Source organism: Falco rusticolus, chromosome 4 (assembly GCF_015220075.1).
Source record: "Falco rusticolus isolate bFalRus1 chromosome 4, bFalRus1.pri, whole genome shotgun sequence".
NCBI lineage: Eukaryota > Metazoa > Chordata > Aves > Falconiformes > Falconidae > Falco > Falco rusticolus.
Window position 1 is genome coordinate 106,842,123 of NC_051190.1, and position 20,558 is coordinate 106,862,680.

The 20,558-nt window shown below is 40.0% G+C and overlaps 1 protein-coding gene across 5 annotated transcripts in view; it reads left to right on the plus strand.

Moving 5' to 3' along the window:
* SATB1 (SATB homeobox 1) overlaps positions 1-19,998 on the plus strand; it is a 94,014-nt gene extending 74,016 nt beyond the window's left edge. For 2 of the 5 annotated variants that reach the window (XM_037385469.1, XM_037385467.1), the window contains 3 exons: positions 14,887-15,090; positions 15,577-15,672; positions 18,288-18,764. In XM_037385469.1, coding sequence (XP_037241366.1) covers positions 14,887-15,090; positions 15,577-15,672; positions 18,288-18,764 — 777 coding nt within the window. Of the gene's footprint in view, positions 1-14,886; positions 15,091-15,576; positions 15,673-18,287 lie in introns of all 5 variants that reach the window. The other 3 variants (XM_037385466.1, XM_037385471.1, XM_037385470.1) reach the window with 2 other exon arrangements.
* Positions 19,999-20,558: the final 560 nt, after the last annotated feature.

Consider the following 20,558-nt stretch of genomic DNA (forward strand, 5'->3'; position numbering starts at 1 on the left):
TTTTTATTTGTTTTGTTTCTATATAGCTCCTTTTTATTTTTAAAGCCTATTTCAGATACGCATTGTGTACACGCATTCTATAACCCATCAGGCTTCAGTGTTGCCTCAGTACCTCTGATTCAGTAAATCAGATCATAGGCAGCATGCTGTCATATAATAAGGTGTCTGATCCTTATTACCAGTTTGTTGATGCACAGACTCCTTCAAATTGACCATTGCAACACATGGTTTCCCCTGAAACTAGCTGTGATAATTAGCGTGGCTCTAATGAGACAGAATGTCACTGATCTTGTGCTGAACTGTCGAGTATCGACGCTACGGATGGGAACTGTCAAAGCTTGCCATCTGTGACAGAGCTTGGCATATTCCATTTGCAAGGTAGAGCATGCTCAATAGACTGTTTTTAAACAAATGGTCCATTTCTTGATTAGGGCTCTGTGTTCTGTTACCGTGGAAGACTTTATATCATAGTTAAACTTTTTTCTTTCTTTTTTCTCCTTTTTTTTTTCCTGGGGTAAGCTTGTTAGGGAATGAAAATGTTACTAATTCTCAAACTGGTGCCTTCAATCTTCTGTTAGCATTTGGGGGAGAGGTGGGGGGGGAGCTGATCACATAGGTATTCTTCTTCCTTCCCCCGGTTACTCTAAAGTAGTTCTTCTAAGGCTAGCACTTCCACAAGGCTTCTACCTGATTTATTTTTTTTTTTAAGCAGCAAGGGGTAGGGGTGGTGTGGTTTTGAAGGATAGAGGAACAAAAATTAAAAAGTCTTAGATGACACGCGGCAGGAGCACGTGCGCCTGGGATGAAAGGTAGAATGGGTCAGGAGAGTTGGGCGCCCAGGCTCCTGAGACCAGCCCTGCAAAATGCCGTGCAAAAAGTCCAGTGCTGCTTATCATTCCAAAATATGCTTTGTTGCTTTTTATTTCCTCCTTCTCTGGCAGACCACACAGGGCTTGTTCTGAAGAACATTTTCACTAATCTGATCAGGCAGCCAAATACGCCGGGAAAACTGCTTTAATGATCCCACTAATTACCTCAAGTCAATATGAACTGTATTATTAGACTGAGGGAAAATATTCCATTAGGTCTCCCCCTTGGGAGTTTCTCCGCTTTGTGATGTCACCGAAGCCTTCGCCCTCTCGCTTGTAATTAATTTTATTTACACACGCAGGCACGCACAAGGTCACACCTGCACAACCGGAGCTGGCCAGGGAGCTAGTGGCACTCAGGCTTAATCAGATCTGTCATAATTACCATTCTGCATGTTTCTGACACACGCTGTGAAATATTTCAATTTAACTGCCGCTACCAGCACAACCAGATGTAGTGTGAGTGTGGCTGCATTGGAAATATTATTCCTCAGGATAAACTCTCTCCTCCTCCTTTTTCCTCCCACCCCCTCTCCCTTTTACAGCTAATGTGGCACAGAAGCTGATGTATCCTGTAAATCTTGAATGCAGCGCTAGATTGATAACAGCAGATTAGACAGTTTAACCACAAACAGCTTGTTCATTTTTCACAAATGAAAACCACATGTGGTGTAACTAAAATTTCAGGCGCTTTTTTTTTTTCCACCCCCCCTCCTCTTTGGTTGTTGTTTCCTTTTGTGTGTGCATGTGTGTGTGCGCATGTTAAGGTCTGCCTTTCGCTGTAAAAGAGTGAAATGAAAGAGTAAACATATAGGGGGAAAGAGACGCTACCGTCTTTGGAGTTTATTTCTCCATGACCTTTATTAAAAACCTTCCTTGCTTTGGCAAAGAAATCCAATATCGCACAGGGGTTTTGTCTCTCTCTCTGCGACTTTCCAGTCTCTGGGTTTTATGCCCGCTTATTAAAGGAGTCATCCTACTGTGCTGTTTTTCAAAATAACATGCCAGCAAACACCTCACTTTAAGAAGAGCTTCTAACCAAAAATGTAGTCTTCACTGCTACCTGGATTTAGTAGAAATAACATTTTCTGCCAAAGTTTTTCACCACGGATTTTGTCTCTCTGCTAACTCTTCCCTCTACTTCTTCCTTCAGGGAAAAGATTCTTTTTAGAAAAGAATCCTCAAAGTGTCTAGAATTTTGGCAAATGGAAAATATAATTTTTTTATTAAACCATTCCATTATTTCTTATGAAAACAGATTATTGTTAGTTTTCAGAAAACTAAATGTTGTCTGTAAATTGTCTTGCTTTTTTTGTAATTCCATTTTTTTTAGTTAAATTGTTCAGCTTTCCCTAATTAAGCAGCCTTCAATACTTAGTGAGGGGGTTTTTTGAAACCATCTACTCTTTAGTAGATCACTGTTGGCTACTTTTCCTACACAGAGAAAAAATTAATGCAATTTTAATAGAAAGCTTTAATTATAAGGTTCTAAAACAATTCTTACAGCAAGGAAAAAAATGTAAGTGTGAGAATGCAACTGAGCAGATTCCCCAAAAGCTGTTGCAGGTATTGTCAGGCGAGAGGAGTGGTGCAGTGCATCTGATAGAAATTCATCAAATCTAATCTGTAATAAGGCTTCCAGAGGAGGTTTTTTAAAAAAAAAGGAGCTTTAGTAAGAGATTGTTCTATCCATTGCCAGTGATTTGTGATGCAGTAGCAATATCAAAAGCGCAGGAGACTGTAAGACTCAATGTTCAATGTCAGTCTAAGAAAGTAAGATCGTTTTTGAAAGTCACTGAAGGCACAGCTTGTAGGAGAAAATTTGGCTACAGACTGCTGAATTTGGCCCCAGAGACTGCTGCAGAAAGGGTTAACGAGCGATGCTCATACCACTTCCCCAGCAGTTACTGACTGCGTTACTAATCCCCCAGAGCTGGGCTGGAGTAGGTTGGCGTAGGTGTGCCATTAGTGTCACTTGTGGCACGGCAGTGCCACCTCTGTACTGACTCCCCTGGGGTCCTCATGGACCTTGAGCAAAGGGGAAATCTCGTCCTGAGGGTGCAGCGGAAGCCCCGGAGGTGCTATGGCTGCAGGTACCTCAAAAACGAGTCTGGAGTAAGGTGAAGAGCAGGGCAGGGAGGGCTCGTGGTGGAAGAGATATTGCTGAAATGGACCGTCAGGGTTCTTGCAAGGGTCCAGAAATCTAGCTCTTCGCAAAACTATTTGAAACATGTCGTATAGTCAGGAAGCACTGGGTTGCCAAAATAAAAAAAAAGCATGGCACCCTCTCCCACCTCCTTCGAATCTTTTATTTTTAGGTTTTCTTTCTTAGGTAGAGGTGTTTTCATTCCTTTGCTCCAGATGCGTGAATCAGCTCTTCCCCAGGCAGCACCTGCTGTCTGCCTGACTAGAGGTGCTGTTTCTGGCAGGATGGATTTTCTTAATCTCTCTTCCCGCTTTCTGGATCCTCACCTTCTGTTTTGTTTTCTTCTTGCCACCTTTGCTAATCCCTCTCATTACAGTGCTCCTCTTAGCCTTCCTTTGACTTTTCCCCACCCTGTTCCTCTCCTGTACACACCATCCACTCTCTCCACCTGCTTCTTTCTCCGCTCCTACCGCTGTCTCCCACCTTCTGGCATCCAGTGCCACCCCGGGTGCACCCCGCACACGGTCACTTTGCAGAAGTGACCCTTGGTAAGAGGGCGCAGTGTGGGCACCCCGTGCCCTGGGGCTTTGCTGCATGGTGGGGAGCCAGGGGCTGGTCACCACTGGTCACCAGCGCTGCCGGCTTCGTGGGTGGAATATCATTCCGTTCCCCACGTGGCAACATGGATTTAGCTGGGGGAAGAGCTGGGTTCTTGGTTTCTCAGGTTGCTTGGGCCTGCTGTGGACAGATTGCCCGTTTGGGAGGCTTTTAAGATTGAGTATATCAGTGTTTTAACATGGAAACTAAAGCACTATTTTAAAAAAAAAAAGGGGGGGAGGGGTGGCGGGGTGTGGTGGGGGAGTTTGAGTGAGCCGTATGAGAGTTAATGATGTACAGAAATGGAAACAAAGCTGTAGTGGCAGAGCCAAGGAGGAGGAGGCTGAGGAGGCAGTGAGCAGCCCCGGGGTTCCCGGCAGGGGGGTGGGGGGGAAGCAGGGTACCAAGCAAACAGTGAGCCGAACCCCTAAATAAACAGGAAATGACAGAGTAAAACCCCTCCTGAAAAACCCAGAGCTGCTAAACACGTTGCCACAAAGATTAAAGGCATCTTAGGCAAACACAAATACACAGTAACCGTCCAAGAAGCAGTTTGATAAAGGAGTGACCGATGGCGATTCAGGTGAAGGGTTGCTGGGCAAAGGAAGAAGTAAGAAATACAGATACGTGTTTTCTCTCATAATGTTAAACTGGAGAATTTAAAACACATTACTCCTGAAAGAATGTTACAGGATTTCTAGGTGCTAGGTGAGAAAAGATACATTGTTTTGTTCCACATCATTTTTAATTTCATCGTTCCTGATAATTTCTCATTGTGGCCATCTCTTTTATTTTCTGCAAATTTAACCTCCAAGTCAAACTTCAGATTTTTGGTTAGGAATTACACCAGACTGTTGGCATGTAACAAACAGGCTAGGGCAAACACGCAGCTAGCTAAGTGGGGGAAAACTCCTGTTTGCAACTATTTACCTAATTCCAAATCTGCCAGATTTTATCTCAAAAGACATTGTTATTCAGTGGTCATCTCATTTTTATTCCTGTGCAGTGTCATGTTCCCTTAACTTCAGGATGGCTTTTGAGAAACATAAGAAAATAGTTTTCAGGATCTTTGTAAAGTAAAGGCGTTTGGACTGAGTGGACCGTAGCAGAATTCCCTGAAGTTTTGGACCCCAACTGAGCAAGATTTGCAAACATATCAGATACATCTATAGATTTACTAAGGTGACTAGGTATTATGCTGAGCCTGGTGCTTAGCATCTCTAGTATATGTAACATGCAAGAGAAAGCTCTGCTTTCCACTGTTTATATAAAACACAGTTATTTTTTTTAAAAAAGCTATGAAGGGCTTAAATGAGATTCTTTTTCTTTTTGCTGTGGGGCAGCCAGTTTGCTTCACCTCTGAGAAATCATTTGCTACTCTTATTTAACAGGAGGAGAGAGTTTAACTAAAGGCATTGAACCTTTTCACCTGGGCAATGGGCTGGAGGGATCAGGGCAGGAAGAAACGTGCCTCCATGCAGCGCCTGATTTAAGGGCAGGAGCTGCTGCTGAAGATGCTGCCTGGCTTGGGCTCAGCTGGGCTGGTGCTTTTCTTGGTCAGTGAGGAGAAGTCTAACAGTAAGAACTGCCCTCTCTAGGAGCTTTTCCCTTATTGTTCCATCCTGACGGCAAACTACCTGAAAACAGTCTTGTGTTGGTTCCCACCCAGGAAGGAGAAGGCCGATCTCTCCAGCTTCCCATTTGATCCAGCTTTCCTGTTCTTTTAAGTCTATGCCCTAAGCAACCATACCACAAGTAAGGGCATTTTAGCTTTCCAAGGGCTTCACTGCATTTATTTTCCCATGGGTGAGGAGGCACCGGTCTTTCACAGGTGTGGATTTTAAAAATATTTTTTTAAAACTGCATTGGGTAATGAGCATTATTCATTTTCTGACCGTTTCTGTGGTTAACAAAATCTGGAGGAAAGTCAGGGAGAAGTTTCTTTCCAATTTCCTTAAGATGCCTTTCACCCTTGGCATGATCAGAGCATTAAGCGTTCTTCGGGATGAAGCTGAGAGCCACAGAAGCCAGCTGAACTGCAGGAGACAAGTTGAAAGAATTTGTCTCAGAATGTTTAAATGTCTAATTCAAATCTATATGAAAACATATAGTTAGGCCATAAAAATGTGAAGGGATGTCTGAGAACGGATTTGAGCTGTGTGTTTTTTGGAATGATCTCGCTTGTTGGAACATCTTGTCAGCTGAACTGAATTTACAATGAAGTCCAAATATCTACGAGCCTGTGATTCCTCGGTGTGTGGTAGATCTTCCCCTGATTCAAAATGAATTCTGGAAAGAAAAAAAACATATGACAAGAAGCCATGGATTTAAATTACTCCTTCTGGGAAATTATAATCTTTTTTTAAAAAAATAAATCTAACAACTTGATATACACACATATAAGTAATTACGGAAGTGACACTTTGGCCCTATGGCCTTTTTACTGGAGGTCTTTCCCCCAAAGCAAATGTTAGATCTCTGTAAGCATTGTAATAATAAACATTTGCTGTTCACTTGTAAATTGATAGTAGTAAAAAGATTTTCAAAATTGCCAGGCTTTTTCTATTAAAGACTCTTCTCTAACTAAACTGCAGATATAGCTGCCATACAAAAATCGATTGCATGTTTAAGAATAAATAAATATGGGCTATTAAGGATCGTGGCTGGATTTAGAGTTGTATTTACTTTCAAGGGAAACATTGGTATTACAGTGAAATCAGTACTTCTCTCTACTTAAATAACAGATAAAGGGCCATATATTACCAGTCACCCTCTGTGAAACCCACTGACCCATTTTATATGCCTATACTATAAAAAGCAATGTACCAGACTAAGACTGACTTACTTAATTAGCAGTTGGTGTTTTTTGTTTAGTTGGTGGGGTTTGATGTGGTGGGTTTTGGTTTGTTTTGTTTTTTGTTTTTTTTTTTAAGTCCATTTTTGTCACATGTATCTCAGGTTTACAATGCCAGTTGAGTAGTGTGTGTGAAAGGACATGGAATAGAGCAAGGCAGAAGAATAAAGCTTCATCAGCGGGGTTTTTGCTTCTGTTACTTTTCCCTCTTCTTTTTACATATGAATGTAGTTGCATTTTATGTAAGGTTTTTAAAGACATGCGTTTTAATGTTTTTGGTTAGGGATTGTGCCTGTCTGTCATTGCTAGGTGATTGAAGGCAATACTGTAAAAAGGATACATTTGAACAAGGGAAAGGAAAGGTGGAAGAGGCTGAAAGCAGAGAAGCCAAGCTTGGGAGAAGCTCTTCATTTAGATCTTTTTAATTCCCTCTGTACTCAACTAAAAAGCAATGATGCTTAATGTTTTTAGTCAGTTTTAGAGTTAGGGGTTAGGGTGGTGGGTTTTTTTCCCATGAGTCGTTAGGACATCTCAAGTGCTTATAACACGAGGAAGTACCCACCAGTTTAGATACAGCCTTGGACCTTAATGTGTCATGTTTTTCGCCTCTTAGCCACTCGCTGTGGCTCCAGGTAGAAGGAGAGGTCTAATACAACAGACGAGGCTGTGGGAGCAGGGCCGTAGCTCTCCAGGTCATTTTGGTTCTGTACTCGTTTGCTGCTTGTCACTGAATTTTAGAGGTTGCTTTAGCAAGTTTCCTTTTCTTATTTATTTGTTTGGAAGTTTACAAGAATAGAAATATATATTTAATTTTCAAGTGTTACAAAAGAGAGAAGAAAAGGCAGAGGAAAGAATAGATGTTAAGAATCCTTTCCCCCTAAAATATCCAGATAGTGGATATTTTATATCCACCAAAAGGTTCTGGTGAAGCACTCTCAGTACCACTGCCAGCTGCTTGGTCATTTGTTTTTCACAACCCAGAGAAGAGGTGGAGGTAACATACAGGCAGATGGTGTAGCTGGATAAGATTGGTTTGATATAGAATAAGGTTGGATAAGAAATTTAAGGAAACTGCATAATCTGTTTCAGTATTCTTCAAAGGAAGTTTTTCCTGCCAGTGAAGTTTACCTTTCTTCTGAAAAGCCCTGTGAGGTTGGGGGGGGTTTGGTTTGTTTGTTTTGCTAAATCCCACCTATTATGATGGCAGATACAGATTTACTTAAAATTCACATCTGGCTTCCACTTTCAATGTTCTAGGAATGAAAGCCCGTAAAATAGATAAACCAGAAATATCTGGAGATAAAGGACAGCTTCAGGTTTCAAACTTCCTGTGATTTAGGGGAATGCTCAAAGGCAAAGCCTGAAACTTAAGGCTGATTAGTGTAAATAAAATACTAAGGCAACCATCTTTCTGGGGACATATTTTATCACTTTAGGCCATGTCTCAAGAAGAGGCATTCATATTCTGGTATCTCTACTCATCTTCTGAAACAGGCTGAAAACCAGCTTTTGCTTCTTGAATTAAAGATACAAGTTCTGTGAGAAAAATAACAAAATCCCAAAGTACTGAACATTCACAGCAGTTTTTAAAATTACTCAAAAGTTTGTGCCTCACAGAAGTCAATGAATGCTTAAAATTATTTGCAAATGTAAGCTAAGCTGGAAAGATTTTCACTAGCAAACGTGTTGGTCAGTATAATCCACCAAGTCCGGTACATTATTAGTTTTCCTGAAAATTTATAAAAATATCCAGTGGCCTTTCTTTTAATTGACTTCAATTCTGTGAAGCATTTAGCTGTATTCAGCTTTGCATAGGCGATAACCAGGACAATTTATGTTTTTTAGGAAAGCTAAGCCTGCAGTCAGAATAAATTTTCCTGCAGTCAGGAAATTCCAGAAGAACATTTAAGGCTAAAAAGGACCGCTGTCGTTATCTAGGCTTGTTCCTATGTCTGAACCCACAGGTATTTCACCCAGAAAGAAGGCAGATTTAAGTAATCTCAGCCTGAAAGTGAATTTGAATTAAATGCTCTGTTCTTACCCTGTGGTGGGTGTTCCCTGCTGTATTTTTCCAGATAATACAATGTAATGCAAACAACATTTCCCAGATAAATTAAAGCAGTGTCCATTGTTACTTATTTGTCATATTCGTTTGTGCTGAACTGACGTTTGTTTATTTTGCTTCTCAATGCTATATGTATGAGCTTACTGATTCAGAACTCCCTGAATTTTCGATCCTGTTGAACACTGTGGGAAATCTCAGTTGAAGGGTTTAATGCGTTTTCCAATCAATGTGTAGGGGAAATCTGGCCTTATCAATTTAAATGCTGGCGATCCTTTCATTGCATTATGGAAGAATCTTCTCTAAGCAGAGATTATTCTTAAGAACTTCATAACATTTAAAGGTTAATATGTTAGGTAAAGAACAATATCTTAAGACAAACATTTTTATTACAGGACATGAAGGGATAGTTCTGATTAAATTACACGATTATTTGAATGGGAAAGAAGACAAAGTGCATCATTTCTTGCCCTCAACTTTAATGCCTTTAATCAAATAATGACCTTCTGGAAATAGTTAATTTTAAGCATTTGGAAAGATCAATACCACTTTGCCACCAAAAAATGGCCCAGATGATGAAATTTGATGTATTTAAAGTACCATTTCACCCTTTTAACCTAGTAAATAATTTAAAATGCTTTCAGTACTCCTTTGCTACCATTATGTATCTCATTCAAACTATTATGACTTTTCCAAAAGCAACCTTTCTGTGCAATGAGCAGCTTATAAGTTTAATGCCCAAGACTAAGACTATATGCATATACGGTGGTGGTGATGTCGGCCTTTTTTCTTTGCTTCTGTACATGGATTCTGTTTTGAAAAAAAATAATGGAAATATCTATGATGAATGCAGGCACTTGGAACAAAAACGAGATTTGTGAAACAAGTTAGATGGCTTTTGAAGGGGAAAAAGTCAATATTTAAAGTTTAGTCCGTGAGTTCTTTTCCTTTGTTTTGTGTATAAGCTTTTGTGTTAAAGGTGAGGGATTTGGGTTGCTCAGACAATTAAGAGCCCATTTTGCCAAGTGTAATTTTATATCTGTGTTCTGTAAACTGGAGTGCCTTCAGCATTGTAAATAAAAAAAAAATTGCCCTCTATTAGCATGTTTGTGGGCAGATTAAAAACAGTCTTCATTAGCATAAGTAACACTTACAGATTCTTTTAAAAGTAGAAAATTATTTGCTGAATGATAAATTGCTAGCTTTATAGTTAGTTGCTGAAAATGTGCTCATTCAAAATGCCTACTTTAGTTTGTCTACAATACTCAATTTTTTTGAGTTAGAAGTACTGTTTAATGGATTATGTACTTAGTCTTTGTTCACAGTAGATGCTGAAATGCAATTCACACTTTCTGCTAAAATGTTTGTATCAAATACCTCCCTATTTAGACTGATTTCTTTTAAGACCATATATTTTTATTATACTGTATGCCCCAGAGAATGATGCAAAATAATCTTACATATGATATACCAAAGAAAACCTCTTCGTAATCTTACTTGGTACTGGGAAATTTTTTGCCTTCTTAGGTTCAAATTACAGCTCTTCTCAAAAATGTTGGAGCCTTTGTTAGTTATTCTGTGAGAAATCTTCATCACGTGGCAAATTATTATCACTATAACAAATTCACCAAACAAAAGATTTCAGTTGCTTCACCTTGAAGCCCTTTCTTCCCTGATGAGATGTGTTTGTTGCCGATTTGGAAAGCTTTGCCCAGAGAACATCTTTCATGATTGTAATGCTGCCCTCTTTGATCTAGTTACGGTTGGTGTTTACACCTTAAATGCAGATTTCAAATATCTTTTTTTTTTTTTTTTTTTTTTTTTAAATAAGAAAGATACCCGCATGCAAGGATAGTTTGTTTGAAACTGTATGTGAAAGAGCAGAAGATTTTATTTAGACACAGCACAGGTCAGACTGAATAAAATAGCGTTTGGATGCATAGATAAAATGCATAGATGCTTTCTTTAAAACAAGCATGTTCATGGGTCTTGCAGAGTCTAATGTTTGGCAGTTATCCTCTTTGCGCTTTTCCTGCAATGGTTTGGCAGTTCGGCTTTCACAGGTTTTTTTCCTCTAATGTCTTATGTTTCTTCACTAAATCCGTCTCAGAAAACCAGACAGAAGACTCTTATTTATTTTAAATATCTTAGTTTTAGCATCTTTTTTTTTTTTCGCCATTTTCTTGCTTACTGTAGCAAGACCTTTGCAGATGGTGGTTGGTTACTTGAAAGTGCATAACAGTATTTTCTTTGTAGCAGATGGATTTAAGACTTTTAGTTCCCAATAAATGTAGGTTTACAATACATAACTTTACAGGATTTGTGTTGTATATAACAGGTTTGAACATATTATCTCAGAATTCATCTGCATGGCATTTTCAGCTTATCCAGGGCCCATGCCAGTATTTTAAGTAATAGGGAGAGCATAGTGATTGATAGCAGCTAAAGGCGTGATTTTGAATAGAAACAAAGGTTTTAGAACAGAAGGTGTCAAATTAAACTTTGTCAGTTTGAAAAGTAGTAACATCCTGAAAGTTCTCCAAACATATTTACATGTGGCTAATGTTTATATTTTGCTTTGTACTCTCTTTATATTCAGTGTAATGTTGCCTGGCAAATTTACTGTTTTAAAATCAAGGTTGTTCCCAATGTCATTGTGGAGTTTTGGGGAGTTTGCCTTGCTGCATAGATAAATCAGCTTAATTATTTTCAGGCTGGTTTTTTTAACAACATACTATATGTGCTGTATAAACCGATTGTGATCTAATCTGAGTTATAAATATTTCCTTGTTGTTTTCTGGTCCTTTTCACTTCCTGTAAGACTATAAAGACAAAAAAATACCAGTGGCCCAAGCCCTCTTTCAGAATAATTTGTTTGAATTAGACAGAAATTGCTCTAGACTCAAATGAGTATAAGAGGAGATAAATCAACTCTGGTACATTCGCTTGTGAATTCAACTGCATTAACTACAGTATTCATACTTCTTTAGATCAAACAAACCCCAAACTTGCTAATTTTACAGAACTTAAAATTCACTATTAGTAAAGGCTGTATGATTACTTTTCCTAAAATTTACAAAAACATTTCATACATTCTCATTTAGCTGAATTTTATGAATGAGCTTTATGTCGTATACAGAATTCTGAACCAGAAACTAGATGAAATACTTATGGGTTTGTTTCTTGTTTTGAACCAAAAAGAAAGCATATTGGTACAAAGCTTTTAGTCTCTTAGCGAAGTAAGCCCCTACAGGCTCTGTTACTGCCCATTCACTATGTCATCTGAGAATATTTGTGAGATCAACTTTCACAAATATTTTCAAAAATAAACCATGAAGACCAAAAAATTATTTCTGACCCTTTAATTTGAGAAGAATTCTATCGGCTGTTTCCCATGTTGCCCATCATATGTTTCATCAGAGTATGTCTACTCCTTTAAAAATATGATGAAGCCAATGGAAACGAGACATTTTGGTAGATCAGCAGTTTGTCCTGTGTGCTGTGTCAGAAGCATCTGATTTCAGTATCTCAAAATTGCTGCTTCCCTGAAAGGCTAACAGAGACGTGCTTCAGGTTACAATTTATCAAATCAGTTTTAGGTAAGGAGTTAAAAGTATTATTTCAGTGCAAAAGTTGATAGAAAAATACTGGAAATATATTAGCCATCAGTAATTAATAAAAATAAGATCTGATCTAGTAAATATACAAACAGAAAAGACAGTAAGGGGAGAAGGAATTTCTAACTTAACAAAACCTGTTGTTATGAAATATGTTTAATCAGCATAAAATGTAATTGCTTAGAAATTATTTTTACTACTGGACATTTTAAAAGAGTTTCTACTCTTTTTTTTTTTTTTTTCCAAAAAAAAATCTGTGATTGACAGGTCACCAGGCAAAATGTGTGCAGCTTCTAAATGCATGGTGCAGTTTCTTTTCCAGTCTGTCTCTATACCTTGGAGGGGTGTCATGGGAGGGGACAGGTTATCTTTTTTTTTTTTTTTTACTTTCACCAAATTGCCGTGATAGCCATCTCTGCTCTCTGTTTCACCACTATTAGAAAGAGGACCAACAGTTTTGATGTGAAGCAGTGCAGACTCCAGACAACCAAGGGACAATTTTTATGCTTCAGGGGCGGGCTGTTTGATTTTTTTTTTTTTGATTGATAACTGCTTTTCAATTCAAAGATCTAGATTTATTTCTCTTCTTAATCTTCTCTCCTCCATCCCCAACAAACTACCTATGCTTTCTGATTGCACTTCTTTTTAACTCACCACAGAAAACTAATACTGCTGTTGAGCTTAATCCAGCACGTATCCCCATGGAAGCAATGTCAGCAGAGAACCACGAGCAACACGTTGATTTGTTAGGGGCAGGCAGGGAGAGTTTGTGTATGCTATCATATCCCAGGGTACTGTCTGATGGGGAGGGAGGATCCACAGACCCTTGTTACTGTTTTAAAAACATGCCATACGATTCCAGCTGGGACAGGCTGTATGTTATGTGCTCTATATGAAGACGTTTGGCTGCATTTCACGGTCAGCTTGCTAAACCTTGGGGCAATAGTGGGCATCCGCCCTTAGCATGTGGTCAAGGAACGGGGTGTACTCCATCCTTGGGATGCAGCAGGACCCTTCTGCTGCCACCACTCTCTTCCCTCTCTCCTCGCTCCCTAGCACACCTAGTGAGCACCAGGCAGGTTTTGGCACCAGTTAAATTTTTGCTTTCTCAGCTCTGCTACCACCTTCTCTCTAACATTTGTCATTTTGATTATTTCTGTTTCTCAGGGGCATTTCCTCCTGTGTCATTTGTTCAGTTTTCCACTTAGATCCAAGAGAATATACTTCAAATTTTTATATACACCTCACTAAATATTTTCATATACAATATGAATGCATTAAGATTATTTGTTTACTTTCATCTCTTCCTATCGTGGTAATATTTTTACACTGCATTTATTAACTGTTAGCTAAAGAGATTAATGTCTTCAAGAAAATACATATCTATATTGTATCTATGTATCCATTGTATCTACTAGTCAACTAGTCTGCATAAACCATTTTCAACTACCAGTACATATAAAAAGGATCTAAAAGCTTCTGTACATTTATATTATTTGTTGATTCAATAAAATGTCACATTATCTTTCCTACAGCATTAAGAAATAAAATTGCATGGACCTAGTTTTGAAAACAGATCCTTGAAGCTAAAAGAAAGGAAGTGTGCATGTTTTATACATGTAATATTTTGTTTCTAAATATTAATATACCAAAAAATTGCTGCTGATACACACTGTGCTTAGCTAGAGTGTTTGCATCTTCTTTTAAAACTACCAGTGCACAATTAAGAACAAAATTGTCTATTAAATTTTAAGAAGACGTAAGAAAACAATTGTTAAATTTGCAAGATGAACTTGTATGTCTCGTTTAAAATCAGATTAGCAACCGCTGCAGTTCTCGCAGGGGATTCTGTAGCCAACTTTGTAATATGTATCCCAAACCCACGTCTGCGTTAGAGTGGGTAAGCTCTTAGGCAGCGTGCTGTCCTGTGACGTGGAAATGGTATATAAAGGGTGTATCCGAAGCTGGAGGGGATCTTGCTGCAACCCCCACCCCCCCACACTTCCCCCAAGCTCTAATAGTGTAGGTAAAACGGAGCGTTTGTTTTTTTCTGGGTCGATGAGAAAAATCCTGAAACAGATGATCCTCTATCACTTGAAATAAGTTCACCTGCAGAGGCAGCTCTACTTGTAACAGATAGGAAGGAGGTGTTACTTGGCTGCGTCTAGTCAAAGGATTCCTGTCTTTTGAAAGGACATTAGGGAGCTCCTCAATTGCCATGATTTGCATTAGGCAGCCGTACACTCAAGGCAGGTATTCAAAGTACTTTCTTGGTTTGAGTGGTAGTACCAAAACTTTAAAAACTGCTCAGCAAGCAACCTGCTGGCTCCTGAAACACGGTGTCGATACTCTCGGATGGGTGTAGCCTTGCGTAAGAGCAAACAGGCGGCACAGAGAATATGCTGGTGTCAGTGACCCCCCCGTCTGCAGAGGGGAGCGTCTAAGGGATTCGGCCTTCATCAGCCGCCTCATTTCTAAGCAGGCAAAGGGCAGTGCTGTGGTGCGGGACCGACGGGAAGGTGCCTTCCGAAACGCTCGGGGTTAGCGAGGGTCCGTGACACTGCCCGGCAGCCTCCCGGCGTGTCAGGGTGTGCTTTAAGCCCAGCCTGTACAGCGACAGCCCTTGACTGCCGGGGGAGAGCGTGAGAGAATGCAGCACCTCTAAAGTACACGTTTCACCCTCGTTTTGCCCCTCGTGAAGTGAGGAAAAAAACTAATGTTTTGCTGGTGTTATCTTCAAGGGGTGGCTCTGTGAGCTGTTACGTTGGAAAGAAGATCCCTCACCAGAGAACAGGACCCTCTGGGAGAATCTCTCCATGATCCGAAGGTTCCTCAGTCTTCCTCAGCCTGAACGCGATGCCATTTATGAACAAGAAAGCAATGCAGTTCATCACCATGGTGACAGGCCTTCCCACATTATCCATGTGCCAGCAGAACAGATTCAGGTTAGTTTACCTTGGCCAATCCCGCAGAGCGCTAAGTAAATAAAGCTTTAAACGTAGCAAAGGAAATTAGTGTTGCTTTCCTCCCGGCCAGGCTAAACGCAGGTCTCCCCGTGTGAGATAAGAGCGCGCTGCCATCCGCCGCCCGAGTTCGAAGGAGAGCGTGGGACAACCCACGGGTTTTGTTTCGGTTCGGTGTTTTTTTCACAAACGTGCGTGGACAGGCTGGGCCGCGGGCCGGGCAGGGTGAGCTGCTGTGCCGGCCGTCCCCGCGGGCAGCAGGACCGACAGGCAGAGGCATTTGGCACCCGTTGTCACACGCCTTAACCGGCGAAGCGGGAGGACCTTGTGCTGCTGCTGGAAAGCTAAGCTCAAACCCCCAACAGCAGCGGCTCGCCCCGGGTAGGCATGAAGGGAAGGGGATTCCTCATCCCGCTTGAACCCCAGTTGAGACTGGGGGGAGTCAATGTTTGTTTGTTTTTCCTTCAGAGCCCCTCTCCCACCACCCTTGGGAAAGGAGAGCATAGAGGCGCTTTCTTACCAGGCCTGCTGACCGCTGGACCTTGGCTGGGTGCTGCTCCGCAGGTGAGCTGGCACAAGGGCACTGTCAGGGAGAGAGAGGAGGGGACGCAGGACCCACGCCTGGGGGCTTGGAAACAGCCACCCTGCTCCAGGGCAGCCCCGGGGGGCTGCACCCCCCCTTGGCTCGCACACGGCTGGCTGCTTTGCTGAGTCTTGCAGCTCAGGTCAGCAGTGCGGACTGCCGTCTCGCTGGGCTGGGGGCTCTGATCCTTTCTCAGGAAAGACCTGAAGTCAACCCATTAACTGTTCCCTCTTAAAGGGCAGCTATTACCCTCTGCTTTCCCAACCTCAGCTGAGACCCGGCGTATCGTTTGTATTACCTATACAGAAAAATATTTACAAAGCTAGGAAGTATAGAGTTATCTCGCAGCCAGAAACAACACGTGTGTATATTAAAGATAAAGCAAACTGAATAAGACAATCCCTTAGGATATCAAGTACTAAAATAATTGTGAAAGTCTGGAAACTTGCTGTTTGATTTAGCAAAAAGAGAGAGAAAGATCTATATTAAGTAATAAAACAGCACTTGTTTGAAAACGTACATTGTTTTTAATAAAATCACTTCTTAAGGGGATAAAAGGAGAAGGTTATGCACAGTATAAACATTCAGCCACTATGCCATTTACTTAGATTTGCTTGCCTTGTTGATAAAAGTTGTGTGTTTGATCTCACAAATATTATTCACATAAGCAGTTGCATTGTAATCTCTTAATATGACTTGTAAGAGTAAGGATTGGGAGATTGGACCTGAGTTTTGTCTCTGCTCTTCTACGTGGTAATTGTTGTAGGTGCATAAATACGTAGCTAAGACCCAAGTTTTCACACTGTATATACAAAGCCTCCAATCTTGTAACAGTTTAATGTGCTGGGAGTAGTCTTGAATCTCTTTGGGACTGAAGCCTTGAACGGGACTGCTCACTGACCACAGGACACAAAAGGATGTGAATAGGGATGAGGCAAGCGCCCTAACTCCACTAGTATTTGTGTCAGGTCTTACAAGAAGAAGATCACTTCAAACAGTGGCTTCTAAACCAGGTATTGAGACCTATGCAAAGTCTTCCACAACCACAACTGGCACGGCAAAGTGGACAGAATTGTAATTCCTCCGATATTTATACTATTCATACAGTATTTTGTGCTTCTTAGGGTCTGCATGTGAGCTGCAACTCGAAGCTTGGAAAGCACTACCAATACAAAAAAAAACCCCAAACTGTTGAGGGGAGGCTCGCAGAGGGAAATGAAATGTAGTGATAGCGACTGCTTGTTTTGCTGCTGCTGGTTTTTTAATAATAACTGGTGGTTTGTACCATATGACAAGAAATTTGCTGATCCAAACTATCTTACTAACCGGTGCTTCCTGTGCTGTGAAGCAAAAGATTTGTCAACAAAAACAGGAGCTGATAAATTTACTTTTGATTTTAAACATGATCTTACAGTGTACTGTACTCTGGTGGTAACCGAGAAAAACATTTCTGTCCCTAGGGCTCAGTGCCTCACCTTTTAAGAATGTTTCTGAATCCATGCTTGCAAAACTTCATTTTAAGCTCTTGTTAATAATTTACATCATGATTTGCTTTATCTTATTCTTCTGATGTGCACACTGGCTCATTTTTATTGCCTGAGTTTTTGGAATGCAGCATGTTCCCTTCTAATAATAATAGTGGAACTTATTTAGAGCTTTGCATCTTAGTGCTTTATAAATATTAAGTAAATAATACCCAGCACAAATACAGAAGCAGGTAAATTTGTTTGTTCCCCGTTTATACATTGGGATACTGGAACGCTGGCAAGACAGGCCCTCTCCAAGACCACGGGCGAGAGGGGTCAGAGCCAGAAGAGAAAGTACAGATCTCCTACCTCCAGATCCCTTTGTCCTTGCCACGGCTGGGTTTGGCAGCGTGACGTTAGGCACTTCCAGCTAATGCGTTCTGTCGTAACGTTTACAAGTTTGACAAGACTTCAGTGCATGTTAAGGGTCAGATAGCAGTGGGATATTTCCGCACTTAGCTAAAATGCTCTCCTTCTCCCCCATCCCCTCAGTCCCTTAGTCTAGCTATTGCTAGAGATTTGCAGCCCGTGGTTTTGGGCAGCAGCTGCTGCTGCTGGCAGAGCTCCTGTGCGTTTGCCCTCATCTGGCACTTTTCTCACTTTGCCCTTGCTACAGTTCTGGCTAAGCTGGTCAAGTTAATCCTATACTATATCATCTACTTAGCATTTTGTCTTGTCTGCACTTGACTCGTGGAGTATGTTCATTAAAATTTGTCAGCTAAACCTCACCGATGTCACGTCATTGGTGCTTTCAGTCAAACAAAGCCAGAGTGTTCCTTCTTCCTCTCGGTCTGTATCCCACCATCCCTTTATCCCCATCTCTGCTCACACACATGCAGACACATGAGGTATACGGAGAATTGCTAACTCGTATTTTAATTCTGGTTCAGCAATAATGGGCCTTTTTTTTTCCCCCTCTTTTTTTTTTTTCTTTATGTTCTTTAAACTTACTAAGCCTTTGTTTATAGCTTTGCAATTTCCCTCCCCTCCCCGCCCCCCGGATTTTCTTGGTAACACAAAAAGTAAGTAAGAATACACGTACAAAAAAAATGCTGTGCTTTGTCTTGCAGCAGCAGCAACAGCAACAACAACAGCAGCAACAGCAACAGCAACCAGGTCCCAGACTACCCCCAAGGCAACCGACAGTAGCATCACCAGCTGAATCTGAGGATGAAAATCGTCAGAAACCCCGACCGCGAACAAAGATTTCTGTTGAAGCCCTAGGGATCCTACAGAGTTTCATACAAGATGTAGGCCTGTATCCAGATGAAGAAGCAATCCAGACTCTCTCCGCTCAGCTTGACCTGCCCAAGTACACCATTATCAAGTTCTTTCAGAACCAGCGATATTATCTCAAGCATCATGGGAAGCTGAAGGACAATTCTGGTTTGGAGGTGGATGTTGCAGAGTATAAGGAAGAAGAGTTGCTCAAGGATTTAGAAGACAGCATCCAAGACAAAAATGCAAACACGCTTTTTTCAGTTAAACTAGAAGAAGAGTTATCGGTAGAAGGGAACACAGAGATTAATGCTGAATTGAAAGACTGATCTAAAAGTATTATTTTCTTTCAACAGTGCCACTGGTATTTACTAATGAAATGAAAATTCCATCTTGTGTTCTGTCAAAAACCTTTATTATTCATTGTTTGGCCAATGAATCTTCCAAAACTTGCACAAAAGTTGAAAAAAGGATAATGCAGACTGCACTAGATGTTTTACTCTCTTTTACAAACTGCTTCGCAGCAACAGATGAAGCGTTGAGGATTGTTTGATATTAATTTGTGTTCACTGGATACACTGTGAGTGTACCCAATAAGCATGATACCAGTGATTTTGATTCTGGAGCCTTCAGACAAGCATTACAACTTTTGTGATTTACTGTTTTTCGTTTCTGTTTTGTTCTTGTTTTTCAATTATTACTGTAGCACTCCACACTTGATCTTTGGAAACTCACATTTATTTAAAAAAATAAAATAAAAAGAGTTTGTTACTCTTGTTCTATTGTATGTTACAAAAGAACTATAGACTGTGGAATGCAGTTTAAAGATAACATATGCCAACAAATGCCTTGTATTATATGGCACTGCCGTAATTCAGATTTGTTTTCTTTTGGAAGTAAAGGTCACTGTATTTTTTTTTTCCATTCTCATTGTTACATGGTTTTAAAGAAAATGAAAAAGAAAATGTGAAACACAATTTAGTCCTCATTATTTATTTGTAGATCCTGCAGCATCATGTTGTAATTAATTTTTTTGGAAGTTTCCGTTAAATGTAATATTGCTTCTCTTGTTATCATACTGATTTTTTTTTCTATTTATAAATGTATTTTGATGGGCAGTAAAACAAAGTGTCTTAAAAGTTTTAAATAGAGAAAATGTGCTTTACACAGTTGCCTATAAAAAGTGCTCTATGTTATCCAAGCAATTCATACTATAAGCTTCACTCTTATTGTTGTATGCAATTTTTACTATCATGCAAATAAGCTTAGGTAAATAAAACTAATAGATCACCTTAGAAACTTATGCAATTAATGTGAAAATAATTGATGTTTGCAATGTGTCTTCCTTTGGTTTACAATCAATTTTAAAGCTACAGCTGTATAAATTTTCTGTATAAAGGTGTATTTCTTTTTTATGAGTTTATTGCTATGAAAACACCAGTTATTTTGTTACAGCTGGCTGTTTTTATAAGTGTATCACAATTTTCTTTATGCAGAAATGTTCTGACTAGGAGTGGTTATTGACTGTAACTACACAATTAAAATTGTTTGTATGGTATGATATGGCAGGGTTTGTCTGCGTGTGTGTGTATCTGGGAGGAATAACTTGTTCTTAGTGCACATTGTACCTTCTTGCCACCACTTTGAAGACAACATTTCAGTTGTTCTTCTTTAAAATCACAGGCAGATTTTTTTAATGACCGTCTTAAAATTTGAATTTAGATAACATACTTCAAAAAGGAACACAGTTTGGTTATGAAAATCATAACCTGTCTTTTCTTGGTTTAAAAACTTGCCTGCCCAACAGAGATAGCAGGTTATTATTGAGTCAAAAGGCTATCAGGCATAAACATATTTACAGTTCCTGGCAGTAATGCACTTATAATGGATACAGCTGGTTTTATTTTACACTAGAATTATGCTAACACTATTCCTTGCACTAATGTATAAACATTAAAAAAAAAAACATTAATAATCATGAAGTAAATAGGAAGGATGGGCTTTGCACATAGCGGTCCTCTTCTAAACAAGATTATTTTTAATGATCACTAATAAGGTTCTTGATAAAGCCATAATAATTGGTGAGGTCTGAATTTATGCAGGGCTCATCTCTAGGCTAAAGA